Genomic DNA, 15,177 nt, shown 5'->3' on the forward strand with positions numbered 1-15,177 from the left:
ACCATTAACAAATACTTCAACATAAAAAGTGCAAAAAAAGAGAATTTTAGACAAATTCATGTCCTTCTGTTAGTCTGTTTTTTAAAGGTATATATTAAATTTAACAAGGTAATAACAAAGCCACTCTTTTTATTTGAATCTTTTGAATATAAGCTTGTCTTTGTTTTCATCTGGATGCTTTAAAAATGTTTGTTGGTGTACTTTCTTTCCTTTTTCTTTATTTTTTGTACATGTCCATCACTCCCCACTAACCCACTAACAACCTTTCCCAATAGAAGTCCCCCTTGTTTAAAAAAAAAAAAGTAGATAAGAATCAAGAGAAACACATCAGGACAATGACTATTTCTGAAAATTTCTGTCTCTTCCTAGTCCAATACCTCTCTGCCAAAAGGGCATCTTGCTAAGTCTCAGACCCTCTGAGTCCTTGGTGGGTTTTTAGTTTAGTATCTCTCTCTATAAGACAGCAGTCAGAGATGTTCATAACTGTGAGTTTTCTCCTTCACAGAGGTGTACCTTCACAGAGATGTATACATAGGTATAAAAAAAAATTTATGTACTCTGTATTTTAGGCATAAGCTCACCAGAAACATTTTTTATTAACCTAGATTATTCCCATCTAAACATTTCAGCTTAGAATAGAGTCAAAGAGAACCAACAATGGTTAGTCACCTGTTGACTTTGAAAAACTCTCTGACAAATGGAACAAGTTTTGTAAAGACATTTAGGCTGTCTTTGAGCACTCCTTTTAAGGATTTTCCTTTGGGGCAGCATTGTAGAAACATTAAAGTACTTCCACAGAAGGCTTATCTGGACTTTTCCCTTTGGGAGTAGAGGAAAAAAACACTCATTCTCTTTTTGTTTAATAGTTTTATTTATTTGTTTTTAGATTTCGACACTCTTTTCCACAAAATTTTGAGTACCAATTTTTCTCCCCGTCTTTCCCCTCCCCCCATCCCATAACACCTTCCATTCTGATTACCCCTTCCCTCAATGTGCCCTTCCTTCTATCTCACCCCACCTTTTCCTTATCCCCATCTCCTCTCTTTTCTTGTAGGGCAAGAAATATTTCTATACCCCATTACCTGTATTTCTTATTTCCCAGTTACATGCAATAACAATTCTCAACATTCATTTCTAATGCTTTGAATTCCAGCTTCTCTCCCTTCCTCCCTCCCCACTCATCCCCACTGAGAAGGCAAGCAATTCAGTATAGGCTACATGTATGTCGTTTTGCAAAAGACTTCCATAATAGTCATGTTGTGTAAGACTAACTATATTGTCCTCCATCCTACTGTCCCCCCTTTTCTTCTATTCTCTCATTTGATCTTGTCCCTTCCCAAAAGTGTTTGCTTCTAGTTACTCCCTTCTCCCATTTGCTCTCCCTTCTATCATCCCCCTCATTCCATTTGTCCTCTTCTCCCCTACTTTACTGTAGTGTAAGATAGATTTTCATATCAAATTTAGTGAGCATGTTATTCCCTCCTTAAGCCATATGTGAAGAGAGTAAGCTTCACTTTTCCCCTCTCACCTCCTCCCTTTTCTTCTCCATTGAAAAAAATTTTCTTATCTCTTTTATGGGTGATAGTCTGCCCCATTCCATTTCTCCCTTTCTCCTCCCAATATTTTCCTCTCTAACCCCTTAATTTTATTTTGTTATGAATATCATCTCTTCTGATTCAACTCAACCTGTACTCAGTGTGTGTGTGTGTGTGTGTGTGTGTGTGTGTGTGTGTGTGTGTGTAATCCCTCTACCTACCCAAATACTGAGAAAAGTCTCAAGAGTTACAAACATTATCTTTTCATGTAGGAATGTAAACAGTTCTAAATAGCATTAGAAAGTCCTTTATGATATCTCTTTCCTGTTTACCTTTTCATGTTTCTCTTGATTCTTGTGTTTGAAAGTCAAATTTTCTATTCACTTCTGGTCTTTTCATCATGAATGCTTGAAAGTCCTCTTTATCATTGGATGACTATTTTTTCCCTTGAAGTGTTATACTCAGTTTTGCTGAGTAGGTGATTCTTGGTTTTAATCCTAGTTCCTTTGACTTCTGGAATATTCTATTCCAAGTCCTTTGATCCCTTAAGGTAGAAGCTGCCAGATGCTATGTTATCCTGATTGTATTTCCACAATACTCAAAATGTTTTTTTCTAGCTGCTCCCAATATTTTCTCCTTAACCTGGGAACTCCAAAATTTGACCACAACATTCCTAGGAGTTTCTCTTTTCAGGTCTCTTTCAGGAGATGATCAGTGGGTTCTTTAGATATTTATTTTGCCCTCTGGTTCTAGGATATCAGGGAAGTTTTCCTTGATAATTTCATGAAGAATAATTTCTAGGCTCTTTTTTTGATCATGGCTTTCAGGTAGTCCCACAATTTTTAAATTGTCTCTTCTGGATCTATTTCCCAGGTCAATTGCTTTTCCAATGAGATGTTTCACATTATCTTCTATTTTTTCAATCTTTTGGTTTTGTTTTCTAACTTCTCGATTTATTGTATAATCATTAGCTTCCCTGAACTCAGCTCTAATTTTTAAAGAACTATTTTGTTCATTGAGCTTTTGAAACTCCTTTTCCATTTGACTAATTCTGCTTTTTAAAGCCTTCTTTTCCTCATTGGCTTTTTGGACCTTTTTTCCCAATTGAGGTAGCCTATTTTTAAAAGTTGTTCTTTTTCTCAACATTTTTTTGGTTCTCCTTTAGCAAGCTGCTGACTCACTTTTCAAGCTCTTCTATGGTCTGAGTCCATTTCATATTCATTTTGGAGGTACTGGAGGCAGAAGTCTTGACTTCCTCTGACAGTGTGTATTGTTCTTCCTCATCTGAAAGGATGGAAGAAGATACCTGTTCATCAAGAAAGTAACCTTCTGTGGTCTTATTTTTTTTCCCCTTTTTGGGGCATTTTCCCAGCTAGTTACTCTGAATCCTTTGTAAAGAGGATGGTCCTAGTGCTTCTCTTCCCCCCCAGTATCATACTCAGGGATGAGATTCAGATCAGCTGCTCAATTCCCTCAGGGGCTTTAAGCTGAGTTGCTGGGGCAATGGACCCAGGCTGCTTCTGTGGCCACTGTAGCCACCTGCTTCCCACTGCTGCTGCTGCTGCTGCCACTGCCTCTGCCACCACCTGGGGCCAGTGCTGGGGAGACCTCACTCCCTTTTCACCCAGCTGGGAAAGCCCTCCCACACTGACCCTTGAAGCTTTCTTTGTTGCTTATGGGTTGAGGGATCTGAGACCCTCCCTGCTGGGGATTCTGCCCAGAGGCCTGTTCCAGTCCTGTTCTTCCCCAAGCCACCCAGCCAGGGCTGGGCTCTGCTCCACTCAGCATCCTGTGGGATAGACCTTTCCTGTCGGCCTTCTGGGTTACTTTTGGCTGGAAATCTCTTTTACTCTGTTGTTCTGTGGCTTTTGCTGCTCTACAATTTGTTGAGAGTCATTTTTACAGGTATTTTGTGGACTGTGGGGGAAGCACTAGAGTATATGTGTCTTTCTATTCTGCCATCTTGGCTCCACCCCTCAAAACACTCCTTCTAAATTCCCAGTTCCTTCCCAAGGTCTGCAGCCCATCTCAGGGACTTATTAGCATTTATAAAACAGAAGTGCCTCTTCATGCCTCCCTCAGAACACTCACCACTACCATGTCTACCTGTCATTGAACAAACATCTCTGATTCCTAGACAAGACGGGAGCCCAAAAAGGCAATTCAGGAAGGTGTCAAGAAGAATTTTACATCAAATTTTAGGTACATTAACTCATTTGATCCTTATAATAAGCCTATGAATTGAGTTCTGTTGTATATTATTTCCCACATTTTACAGGTAAGGAAACTGAGGTTCAGGAAAGTCAAACAACTTTCTCAAGATCACCCAGATAGTAAGTGGCTAGGCAGGATTTGAACCCAGTTCAACCTGACTCCAAAACTAATAGTCAGTCAATAAACATTTTTTAGGCATCTACTATGTGTCTATTCTCTTTATCTTCATCACACCCTGTTTGATGATCAAAGAAATGTTCTGGAGCCCCTCAAGACTCCATAGACCTTATGTCCTGCACTTAGCAAAATTCTGCCATTTCTAGACTCTCACTTTATTTAGATCCTTTGGAAAAAGGCCTTAGAAGGAAGACTTGTCTGTAGTCTTTGACTCCATTACTATGACTATTATAGCTTTTCCCAAAAGATGATGTCCTCCAAGTGGTGCTGGGCACCACTGACCAACATAATGCAAGGAATATGAGACATAAAGCCCAGGATATTCAAGCTGCAAGAGAACTCAGGAACTGACAGAGTTCTCAGATCCAATCCAAAGTGAAGACAAGGGTCAAGAATACTGGGTATATATGGATAGGCTGTTTCTGCCACCAATTCATTCCTTGGCCTAAGCAAATACTCTCTGGAATCAACCACTGGAATTTCTCTCTTCATGCCAGATTCCCACAGGCCCTGAAATGGATTTTAGATCAAGGCACATTTGTGAGGTAGTTGAGGGGCACACATCCAGGTTCACAGAGGTGTTATTCTTTTAGCAGATGGGAGCTACCACTTTGGCTACATAAAGAAATGTAACCATAGGAACCAAATACATCTCATGTCCTCTAAGGGACCAGTGTGTTGAATGCTCTTCTTTCCAGGATTCATTCTTAAGGTCTTGTCATGAATGAGCCCAAAAGGGCAGGTGTTGGGCCTTCTCATCCACTGCACACTATTGGCAGAGATGGATGAGTCTGCAGATCAAGCCTTTAGCCCAAGAACATCTCTGCCTGGCTTAGCAGCTAGAGCACTGTCCTCAGAGGCAGAAAGACCTTTTCCTTCAGGATAAAGCTGAAGCAACCCCTTCTTACCTACAAGAAACACTTTCAATTCCTCCTAACTGTCAGCGTCCTCCATCCCTAACTACCTTGTATTTATTTTGTATCTGTTCTATATGTTTTTATTCTCTATATATTTACATATGCAAATATGGTCCTGTTAGAATGGAAGTTCGTTAAGGATAGGGACTATTTCCTTATTTAATATTTGTATTCTCAGTACCTATAGCATAGTGCCTGGCATATAATAAGTATTTAATTAGTGCTGATTGTTTGATCTGAGTTCAAATACTGCCTTACATTATCTATGTGACACTGGACAAGTTGCTTAAACTTGCCTCAGTTTCTCCATTTGTAAAATGTACTGACCTCTTAGGGTTATTGTGAGATCAAATGAGATAACCTATGTAGGGCATTTTATAAACCTTAAAGAACTATATGTAAAAGCAAGGTATTATTATTATTGTTATTAACTTGTCAACATACACACACAGTATTGGGGAGAAGGGCAATGACTTCTACCACTGTCAATCTTGACAGTTGGAAATAAGCCCAGAGCCCTCATCTTACTATGTCCTAGTCACCTACATACAGTTGATGCAAATTCTGGAAAGTTGTAAACAGAAAATCAACCCAAATCTCACATCTTGATCTGAGGAGCAGAGAGAGATGAATCAGGTCCTCCATCTCTACTAAAAAGTTTTACTAGGTTCACCCATCCCCCCAAAAAAATTCGCAAAGGGCCAACAACATCATAAGACAAGACTTCGGAGACAGTGAGGCCAAAGTTCACCTTTCACTCTTCACTGTTGCCTAGCCCAAGGGACCCATGAATCTCAGAATGACCAACAAGAGACCCCTATTTTGACCTTAATCACCTTTGGAGTCTCATAAATATCCTCCCTGAAAAGGACAATATATTATTTAATGAAGGGAAGTCAACCCACTAATTCTACAAAGAACTACTGGGGTACCCATCCACCACTAAGTTAACTATGAGACCCTTCTTTACCCAGTCAGTAAGAAAACTTAATAAAAGCTCATAGTTAAGTTTAAAACAATAGGTCTCAGATTCTCTTTTGAACTTCCTTTGCTTATGTGGTCCACTCTTTTGTGGCAAACATTCAAAATGCAACAATAATCCTTTTTTGTTTTTGGTTTGTTTTTGGTCTGGAGGCAAAACACCTTGTAAAAGTGCAGACAGCATATAAACAAAGTTTAAATAGAGCTGGAAACTCCTAGTTGGCCAGACATCGATGAGGCAGCAGGGGAGGATTGAAAGTTATGTTCTCAGTGACCTATTGTTTGCAGTCCTGCTGGTCAATTAGAGCTGGGAAAGGTGATACCAACTCTTCAGGTTTTTGTATTACCTACTCTTTGCCACATTCTCTTACCCAGAAATTGTCCCGTAGTTACTACCTTGAGGAGGAACTGAGATACAAGGGTTCAACCACTTTTGCTGAGGTGGTTTTACCTGAAGTGTCTTTATCTCATTCTGAAAGTTACAAATAAAATCTGGCTCCATCCTGAAGCCATTGTCTTGATAGAATAAACTCCTTTCAGTTCCCTTTGCCCTGGGTTTTGACTCAATCAGAGTAAAAGCCTAAAAAAATTTTCCTTTCAACCAGAGAAAGTGAAAAGATAATTTTACTGACCCACTGTGCAACAAGCAGACACACCCAGGCAAACAGCAAATTCTTTTCAGACAAATAATTTCTTAAGTAGGTCAGTGAGACAGACAAGACTCTGATAACTCATGGTTTTATTCAGTTCTGGAAAGTAGTGCCCTTGCTTGACATTGGCTCACTGTTAGTGTTCATCTGCTCTATGGCCCTCTTTGCCAAGAACAAAAGTTCTCCAGCTCCCCTGGTCCAATGATGATTTTGCCTCCCATGATCCTTCAGTCCCTCCTTCCCTCTGGGAAAACTACCACTTTCCGTCAGCCCCCTTGCTGAACAGGTGCTACATCTACACATCTCTCCTACCTCCAGACCATCAGTAGAGAGCACAGGAAAACAACCCACCCCCAGAAGACTGAGCACACAGTAACCTGTCTTCTTTCCTACTCCTTCCCATTCTTTGAATTCTGTGTCACAGGCTAACTTTTGTTACACATTCCATTTTCCTATAATTATGTCATGTACTTGAATACCATCTCCCCAGTGAGATTATGAAAGGCTAAGGGCAAAGAACACTTTCTCTTCCTCTTCTGTACCCCTCACAACCCCTCCAGACCACTCCACTTAAACTCCAGCCCTCTTCTCCCTCCCACTCCTTTACTCTGGTTTGGAGATGACTAGAAAGGGAAGTAGTAGCCTGCATCCAGGCAAGATGAGGCAAAAGCCCACCTTTCACTCTGTAACATGCATGCATCCCTTCCAACTCTAGTTCCCATATATATGTCATTTTTCCCCTATTAAAATATAGAGTCCTCTTCACCAAATGGGTGTTACCTGACTCAAAGCAAGATCCTGGAAAGACCTTAGCTTAAAAGGGCCATGGTCTCACACTGCATCTTGGATCATCTCTAATCATCTTGACAAGTATCTGGCCACTGGTCCCAGATGGCTCTGGAGGAGAAAGTGAGGCTGTTGACCCTGCACAGCCTTCCCTCACTCAAATCGAAGTCAATTGCATGTCATGTCATCATTTCCTGATGTCATGGTCCTCTTCAAGAACAAAGGACAAACACAAAAATTAGACTATAAGTTCCCTTTGCCCAGAGACCATTTCACTTCTGTATTCATATGCCCAGTTTTTAGCATACTGCTTAATGTATAATAAATATTTAACAAACCCTTCTTTTATTTCAATTGATCAATAAGCATTTATTAAGTACTATGTGCCAAACACTATGCTAAGCACTTTATTCATTCACTCATATTTAGGCTCATTTAAAGGCCTGTTCTAATAGTACAATGAAATCACCATAAAGAAATGCAACTGGGAGGGGCGGAGCCAAGATGGCGGAGTAGAAAGACCCACATACACATAGCTCCGAACCCACAACCCATAGAACATCTGTAAACAGCAACTCACTGCAAATTCTGCAGCACCAGAGGCCACAGAACATTGGAGCAAAGGAGATTTCTGTTCCAGAGGGACCTGCAAACCTCTCGCAAAAGGTCCTTTGCTCCGTGGACTGGGTGCCGCAGAATGGGCACCAAGCACAGCCCTGCCGCGGCCACAGCACCGAGAGTTGCAGATCCGAGCAGGCTTCAGGGACGGGATCTCCAGCAGCCACGCGGGTCCCTCCACCCACAGGTGATGAGGGTTGGTGAGAGGGTCTCTTTGGCGGGTCGAGAGGGGAGTGGGGTGCCCCATAACTCAGGCCCCCTCGGGAGGCAACAGTGGAGGTGGGAGCAGACCAGGGCTCCCCAAGCAGGCAGGAGCTCCGATCCATTGTTGAAGGTCTCTGCATAAACCCCCTGAGGGAGCTGAGCCCATGAGGCGGCCCTCCCCTGACCTGAGCACCTGAACTTAATCTCACACTGAATAGCAGCCCTGCCCCCGCCAAAAGCCCCGAGGCTGGGAAGCAGCATTTGAATCTCAGACCCCAAGTGATGGCTGGGAGGATCAGGAGGCAAAGTGGGTGTGAAGAGAATATTCAGAAGTCAAGTCACTGGCTGGGAAAATGCCCAGAAAAGGGAAAAGAAATAAGACTATAGAAGGTTACTTTCTTGGTGAACAGGCATTTCCTCCCTTCCTTTCTGATGAGGAAGAACAATGCTTACCATCAGGCAAAGACACAGAAGTCAAGGCTTCTGTATCCCAGCCCACCCAATGGGCTCAGGCCATGGAAGAGCTCAAAAAGAATTTTGAAAATCAAGTTAGAGAGGTGGAGGAAAAGCTGGGAAGAGAAATGAGAGACATGCAGTCAAAGCATGAACAGCAGGTCAGCACCCTGCTAAAGGAGACCCAAAAAAATGCTGAAGAAAATAACACCTTGAAAAATAGGCTAACTCAATTGGCAAAAGAGGTTCAAAAAGCCAATGAGGAGAAGAATGCTTTCAAAAGCAGAATTAGCCAAATGGAAAAGGAGATTCAAAAGCTCACTGAAGAAAATAGTTCTTTCAAAATTAGAATGGAACAGATGGAGGCTAATGACTTTATGAGAAACCAAGAAATCACAAAACAAAACCAAAAGAATGAAAAAATGGAAGATAATGTGAAATATCTCATTGGAAAAACAACTGACCTGGAAAATAGATCCAGGAGAGACAATTTAAAAATTATGGGCCTACCTGAAAGCCATGATCAAAAAAAGAGCCTAGACATCATCTTTCATGAAATTATCAAGGAAAACTGCCCTGAGATTCTAGAACCAGAGGGCAAAATAAATATTCAAGGAATCCACAGATCACCGCCTGAAAGAGATCCAAAAAGAGAAACTCCTAGGAACATTGTGGCCAAATTCCAGAGTTCCCAGGTCAAGGAGAAAATATTGCAAGAAGCTAGAAAGAAACAATTCAAGTATTATGGAAATACAATCAGGATAACACAAGATCTAGCAGCTTCTACATTAAGGGATCGAAGGGCATGGAATAGGATATTCCAGAAGTCAAAGGAACTAGGACTAAAACCAAGAATCACCTACCCAGCAAAACTGAGTGTAATACTTCAGGGGAAAAAAATGGTCTTTCAATGAAATAGAGGACTTTCAAGCATTCTTGATGAAAAGACCAGAGCTGAAACGAAAATTTGACTTTCAAACACAAGAATGAAGAGAAGCATGAAAAGGTGAACAGCAAAGAGAAGTCATAAGGGACTTACTAAAGTTGAACTGTTTATATTCCTACATGGAAAGACAATATTTATAACTCTTGAAATTTTTCAGTATCTGGGTACTGGGTGGGATTACACACATACACACATGCACACACACACACACACATACACATAGAGACAGAGTGCACAGAGTGAATTGAAGAGGATGGGCTCATATCTTAAAAAAATGAAATCAAGCAGTGAGAGAGAAATATATTGGGAGGAGAAAGGGAGAAATGGAATGGGGTAAATTATCTCTCATAAAAGAGGCAAGCAAAAGACTTATTAGTGGAGGGATAAAGAGAAGAGATGAGAGAAAAACATGAAGCTTACTCTCATCACATTCGACTAAAGGAAGGAATAAAATGCACACTCATTTTGGTGTGAAAACCTATCTTACAATTCAGGAAAGTGGGGGATAAGGGGACAAGCAGGGTGGGGGGGTTGATGGAAGGGAGGACATGGGGAGGAGGGAGCAATTTGAGGTCGACACTCATGGGGAGGGACAGGATCAAAGGAGAATAGAAGTAATGGGGGACAGGATAGGATGGAGGGAAATATAGTTAGTCTTATACAACACAACTATTATGGAAGTCATTTGCAAAACTACACAGATTTGGCCTATATTGAATTGCTTGCCTTCTGAAGGGAAGGGGTGGGGAGGGAGGGAGGTAAAGAAGTTGGAACTCTAAGTGTTAGGAACAACTGTCAAGTAATGTTCTTGCCACTAGGAAATAAGAAATACAGGTAAAGGGGTATAGAAAGTTATCTGGCCCTTCAGGACAAAAGAGAAGATGGAGACAAGGGCAGAGAGGGATGATAGAAGAGAGAGCAGATTGGTCATAGGGGCAATTAGAATGCTTGGTGTTTGGGGGGGGAGGGGACAAAAGGGGAGAAAATTTGGAACCCAAAATTTTGTTAAAATGAATGTTAAAAGTTAAATAAATAAATAAATTTTAAAAAAAAGAAATGCAACTGGGGGAAAACTTTAAAAACTTTTTCAAAATGAAATTTTAAATATATACATATTAATATAAAATATAAAAAATGAGATTTTATATTTATTTTGATTACGTAGGGAAAAAACAATCAGTCATGTAAGAAGCATTTGCCTCACCACATGCCATACACTATGCTAAGCAGCAGTGATACAAAGAAAGGCAAACACATGGTCCCTGATTTCAAAGAGTTTACAATCCAGTGAGGAGACAACATCTTAATAGCTATGTGAAACATATACAGGGTGAATAGAAGATAACCTTCTGGCATATAGTAGGTGCTTAATAAATGTTTATTGATTGATTGCTTGAAATCTATTTATAAATGCATTATTTGGTCAAGGGTTAAACTGAGAGAAGATCCAAGAAATGATGATATATTCATATAATGGAATACTGTAATGCAATCAAGATTGACAAGTTTGGAGAACAAAACGAAATCTGATAGGAAATAAGGCTGAGTCGGGGAAGAAAAAGCCAAGCCAAAATACAAAAATAAGAAAACTCGCAAGCACTCTTTACCTCTTTGCGTTTATTCGATATACACTTTGTATTTGTGTACATGGAAATGTCATATCTCCCTAGCAGAAGAGAATCTCCTTTAAAAGCAGAAATACACACAAGCATGTGTGCACACGCACATACACACACACACACACACACACACACACATCATGTACATACCCCCGCCTTGTTCAAAGAAGGCACTGGACGACAACTATTTTTTTTAAAAGTGAATGAGAATGAGAATGAACAACAGATAAAAAAACTTGAGGAAACCAGCTCTTTTATGATTAGAATCTGGGAAAAGGAGAGAAATAAAAATAGTGAAGGAAACCACAGACAATTTGTGAAATCATTTAGAGGAACTGCACTGATGGCAACTTTCCAACATCTCTGCTCCTTGTTGTGTGAGTTCCTGGTTTTTACATAATAGCAAAGCATTATTCTGATGAGCAAATCTACCATTGGGGCCAAACCCAACAGTCTGATTTTATAAAGAATTACCAAGTGCTTTGCATACAGTGTCTTGTCTGATCCTTACAACAAACCCTTTGAGGTTTACCACTAGTATTATTACCATTTTATGGAGGAGTGAGCATGAGTCGAAAGGATCAGTCACAGGATTTGCAAATGGAAATGAAGGCTTTGAACCCAGGCCTTTTGTTTCCAAGCACAGTCTTCTCTCTGTTGAGAACAAAGTGTGACCCAATTCCCCTGCTTCCAATATTCCAGAATGGTCCACATATATTCCAGAATGCCTTTACTGAGAATCTCTAGGAGTGGCAGAAGAAGGAGAAGCTGCCCTAACATCAGCGAGCTTTCATAGATTCTGACCCTACCTGGCAAATAATAATATTTGTATAGTACTTACTAAGTTCAAGACATTGTAATAAATGTTTTACAATCATTATCCCATATGATTCTCACAACAACTCTTGGATGTAGGTGCTACTACTATCCCCATTTTACAGATGAAGAAGCTGATGCAAACATAGGTTAAGTGGCATGCCCAGGGCCACACAGTTAGAGTCTGAGGTCAAATATAAACTCAGGTCTTCTTCACTCCAGACCCCATACTCTATCTACTGTGCCACCTAGCCACCCCAATGAAGGATGCAAGTCAAACCACTCAGGCTCTTGATGGAAGCATCCTTCTTTCTCCCTTAGCTTCCAAATCTCCTCAGTGAGAAAGCCCAACAGCCCAATAAGAGGAAGGAGCTCAACTCATCTGAACTGAAAGAGAGGGCAAGAGAGGAACAATGAATGGAACTCCCATATTCCTCTTTCCCAGAATGTCTGCTCATCAGATAACATCCTCTCTTCCCCATCTCTCAGGTTACACTTAATGCCTTCATAAAGAAGGAGCTCTTATGTCCATGAGGTGGGCACCTCTGTTTCCTATCTTGGCTCCATCATTAAGTATGCACTAATTGTGGCAAGAAGAATGTATTTAGATCTTTATACTTTTTCTAGTCTTTTGCATACATTATCTCCTTTTTCAGGATATTACTGTGAAGATAACAGAGAAAAAATTATCATTCCCTTTTTAAAGATGAGACAAAGTGACCGAGATACAATCAATCAGCTGGCCCAGAATGCAAATCAAATTGTCTTTCTCCAGAGCTTTTGGTATTAACTGTCAACCATTGCTGAGTTTGTTCTGAGAAAGACTAAACAAAATTAGGCTGCATGTGTGTATTTACTTCTCTCAAAGCTGGTGGAACATGCATATAGAGACATACATGGGAGTTCATTGTTGAAAATAAGCCCAAGGACAGATAGACAAAGGGGAGCTTATATCTTCAGTGTAATTCCCTCTCACCCCTACCTCCCTTCCTTATTCAGGATGTTTGTGTCAACCAAAATTATAATCTTTGTATGTGTTAGCCATAATATGAAAAAGAAATTTCTTAATTGGATAGATTGTAAATACGATAAGACAAGGGAATGTCAAGGTGTCAGTTGAAATTATAGATCCAGGAGGTCTGTATTTCCTTTATCATTAACATAACATAACATAACATAAAAAAGTCCCATTATTCAAGACAGTATCTGGTTCAAGGCATCCTGCCCTTGACAGTCACAAACAGAATGCTTCTTATGAGCTTCTCACCTTGTAGTTGTTGACATAAGAAGGGACATTTTGGGTTCACTCAGAGAGTAGAGCAAAGCATATCTGTTATTCCAGAGCTTGCAAAGCATTATGGTAGGTTAAGCTCAGGATGGGCCAAAAATGTCTTTCTCCTGATTGACACATCCAGCTTTTTAGGCCTTTCTCAGTTCTTAGTGGTTCAAAATGGTTTGGGGAGGGGTTCACTTAGCAAATAGCAAAATTTAAAAAATAATAGTCTTTATTATTATTTTTATATTAACTAGAATGTAATATAATGCATTAAGGTTTACAAAGCACTTTACAAATATCTCATTTGACCCTCACAACCATCCTGGAGATAGGTAGTATTATTATCCTCATTTTACAGAAGTGGAAAGTGAGACAGAGTGGCTTTCTAGTGCCACACTTTCATGCATAGTACATGAATCTGAATTTGAACTCAGGTCTTCCTAACTCCAGGTCTTAGTATAGAGCTAGGTACCACACAAAATTGGGAAAAGTAGTAAAGTATGCCAAAGACTAGTCCATTATCCCAGCTGCAGACAGATCCCAAAAATATCCTTTTTTTTCCTCTAAGAACTTCACAAAGTACTTGTTTGTTTACACCATGAGATTCCAGTTCAAGAAACAGGGCTTTGTTCCCTTTCTTGGCACAAGGAATATTCCCTTCTTATCTGACACAGACTGCAGGCTTTGATTACCTGAGTTAGGTAAGAAAGTGTTGCTTGGGTATTAATCTTGTCTGTGTTATTCCCATAGGCTTATAAAAGTAAGCTCATTTAACTGATGTACAAATGGCATTCATGAAGGCAGAGAGAATGTAGCACAGTGTATAGAATGCTAGACCTCAAGTCAGAAAGGCCTGGGTTCAAAATCCTGCCCCTGACACTAATTTGCTGTGTGTCCGTGGGCAGATATCCATGTCTTTTCAAGACTCAGTATCTTCATCTGTAAAATGAGAATGATAATACGCATACTGCTTTATTTCACATGGTTCTTATGAAGGTCAGACGAGATCAAGCGTGTGAAGTACTTTGCAAGCTTCAAAGTACACTATAAATGTCAGCTATAAATGGCTAAAGAGTTAAAGAGTGTTTTTAAATTTGCAAAACATGTTACCTATATCTCATTTGACCCTCAAAAGAACACAAAAAATAGATGCTATTATTATCCCCATTTTACAGATGAGGAAACTGAGGTTAAGTGACTTGCTTAGTGTCCCACAGCTAGTGAGAGTCTGAGTCAGGATTTAAGCTCAGGTCTTCTGGACTCTATCTACCATATCCACTACGATACCTGCTTACTACATGACTGACTGAACTCTGACAGTAGAATTCAGGATCCTCACAAACACCTCTGATCATTGGTAGGCCTGCTAAGATGTGCTGCAGGTAAATCCATGTTTGGTCATTAATCAAAGGAAGCAGGCCCTGTCCTGCACAAAGGCCAGTGCACTGTGCCCAACTTCAAGTGAAGCAATCAGGAACTTTGACGCACATGCGCTTACTCATCTGATCCATTTTTGTGACCAGCAAGACATTTGGGAGAGATATAGTTATTGGGGTGGAGGGAATGAGTAACTGCCTAGAGTTTGGGGATTACCTTCAGGCTAGGGTTTGGGGCTTGAGTCAAACTATAGCTAAGAGTCCAGAGGTTGGGTAGCAAGTTATTGCCCAATATTTGGAAGTCATTCCATGGCCAGGGTTTGAGGTCAGTCTGTGGCCAGTTTTGCAGGGAAGCCAGTCTGGTCAAGGTGAAGCATCAGTCCATAATCTATATATTACTGCCTATTCATACCCTGTGCTATGCCCAGTCTCTATATTACCCTGGGGTTGACCAATACGTGAGTTATAATCCACCTGCTCTCCAACTCTCTGTCCTTCTCCCCACTTGCCTAAAAGTACACTGAATCCTTCCTGAGAGAAATCAGGAGGTGGTAGATGAGCTCCCTGGCTATGTACAAGTCACTTTTCTGAAGACAATGTAGATGAAAG

At 40.4% G+C, this 15,177-nt stretch overlaps 1 protein-coding gene across 4 annotated transcripts in view; it reads right to left on the bottom strand.

Annotated features, from left to right (window-relative positions):
* Window positions 1–1,010: 1,010 nt before the first annotated feature.
* The window catches only part of P4HA2 (prolyl 4-hydroxylase subunit alpha 2), a 93,872-nt gene continuing 79,705 nt past the window's right edge, over window positions 1,011–15,177 (bottom strand). For 3 of the 4 annotated variants that reach the window (XM_072629986.1, XM_072629985.1, XM_072629982.1), the window contains one exon: window positions 1,011–2,819. In XM_072629986.1, the coding sequence (XP_072486087.1) occupies window positions 2,713–2,819 (107 nt within the window). In that variant the 3' untranslated portion in view covers window positions 1,011–2,712. The remainder of the gene's footprint in view (window positions 2,820–15,177) is intronic. The other variant, XM_072629987.1, reaches the window with a different exon arrangement.

Source organism: Notamacropus eugenii, chromosome 1 (genome assembly GCF_028372415.1).
Source record: "Notamacropus eugenii isolate mMacEug1 chromosome 1, mMacEug1.pri_v2, whole genome shotgun sequence".
Lineage (NCBI taxonomy): Eukaryota > Metazoa > Chordata > Mammalia > Diprotodontia > Macropodidae > Notamacropus > Notamacropus eugenii.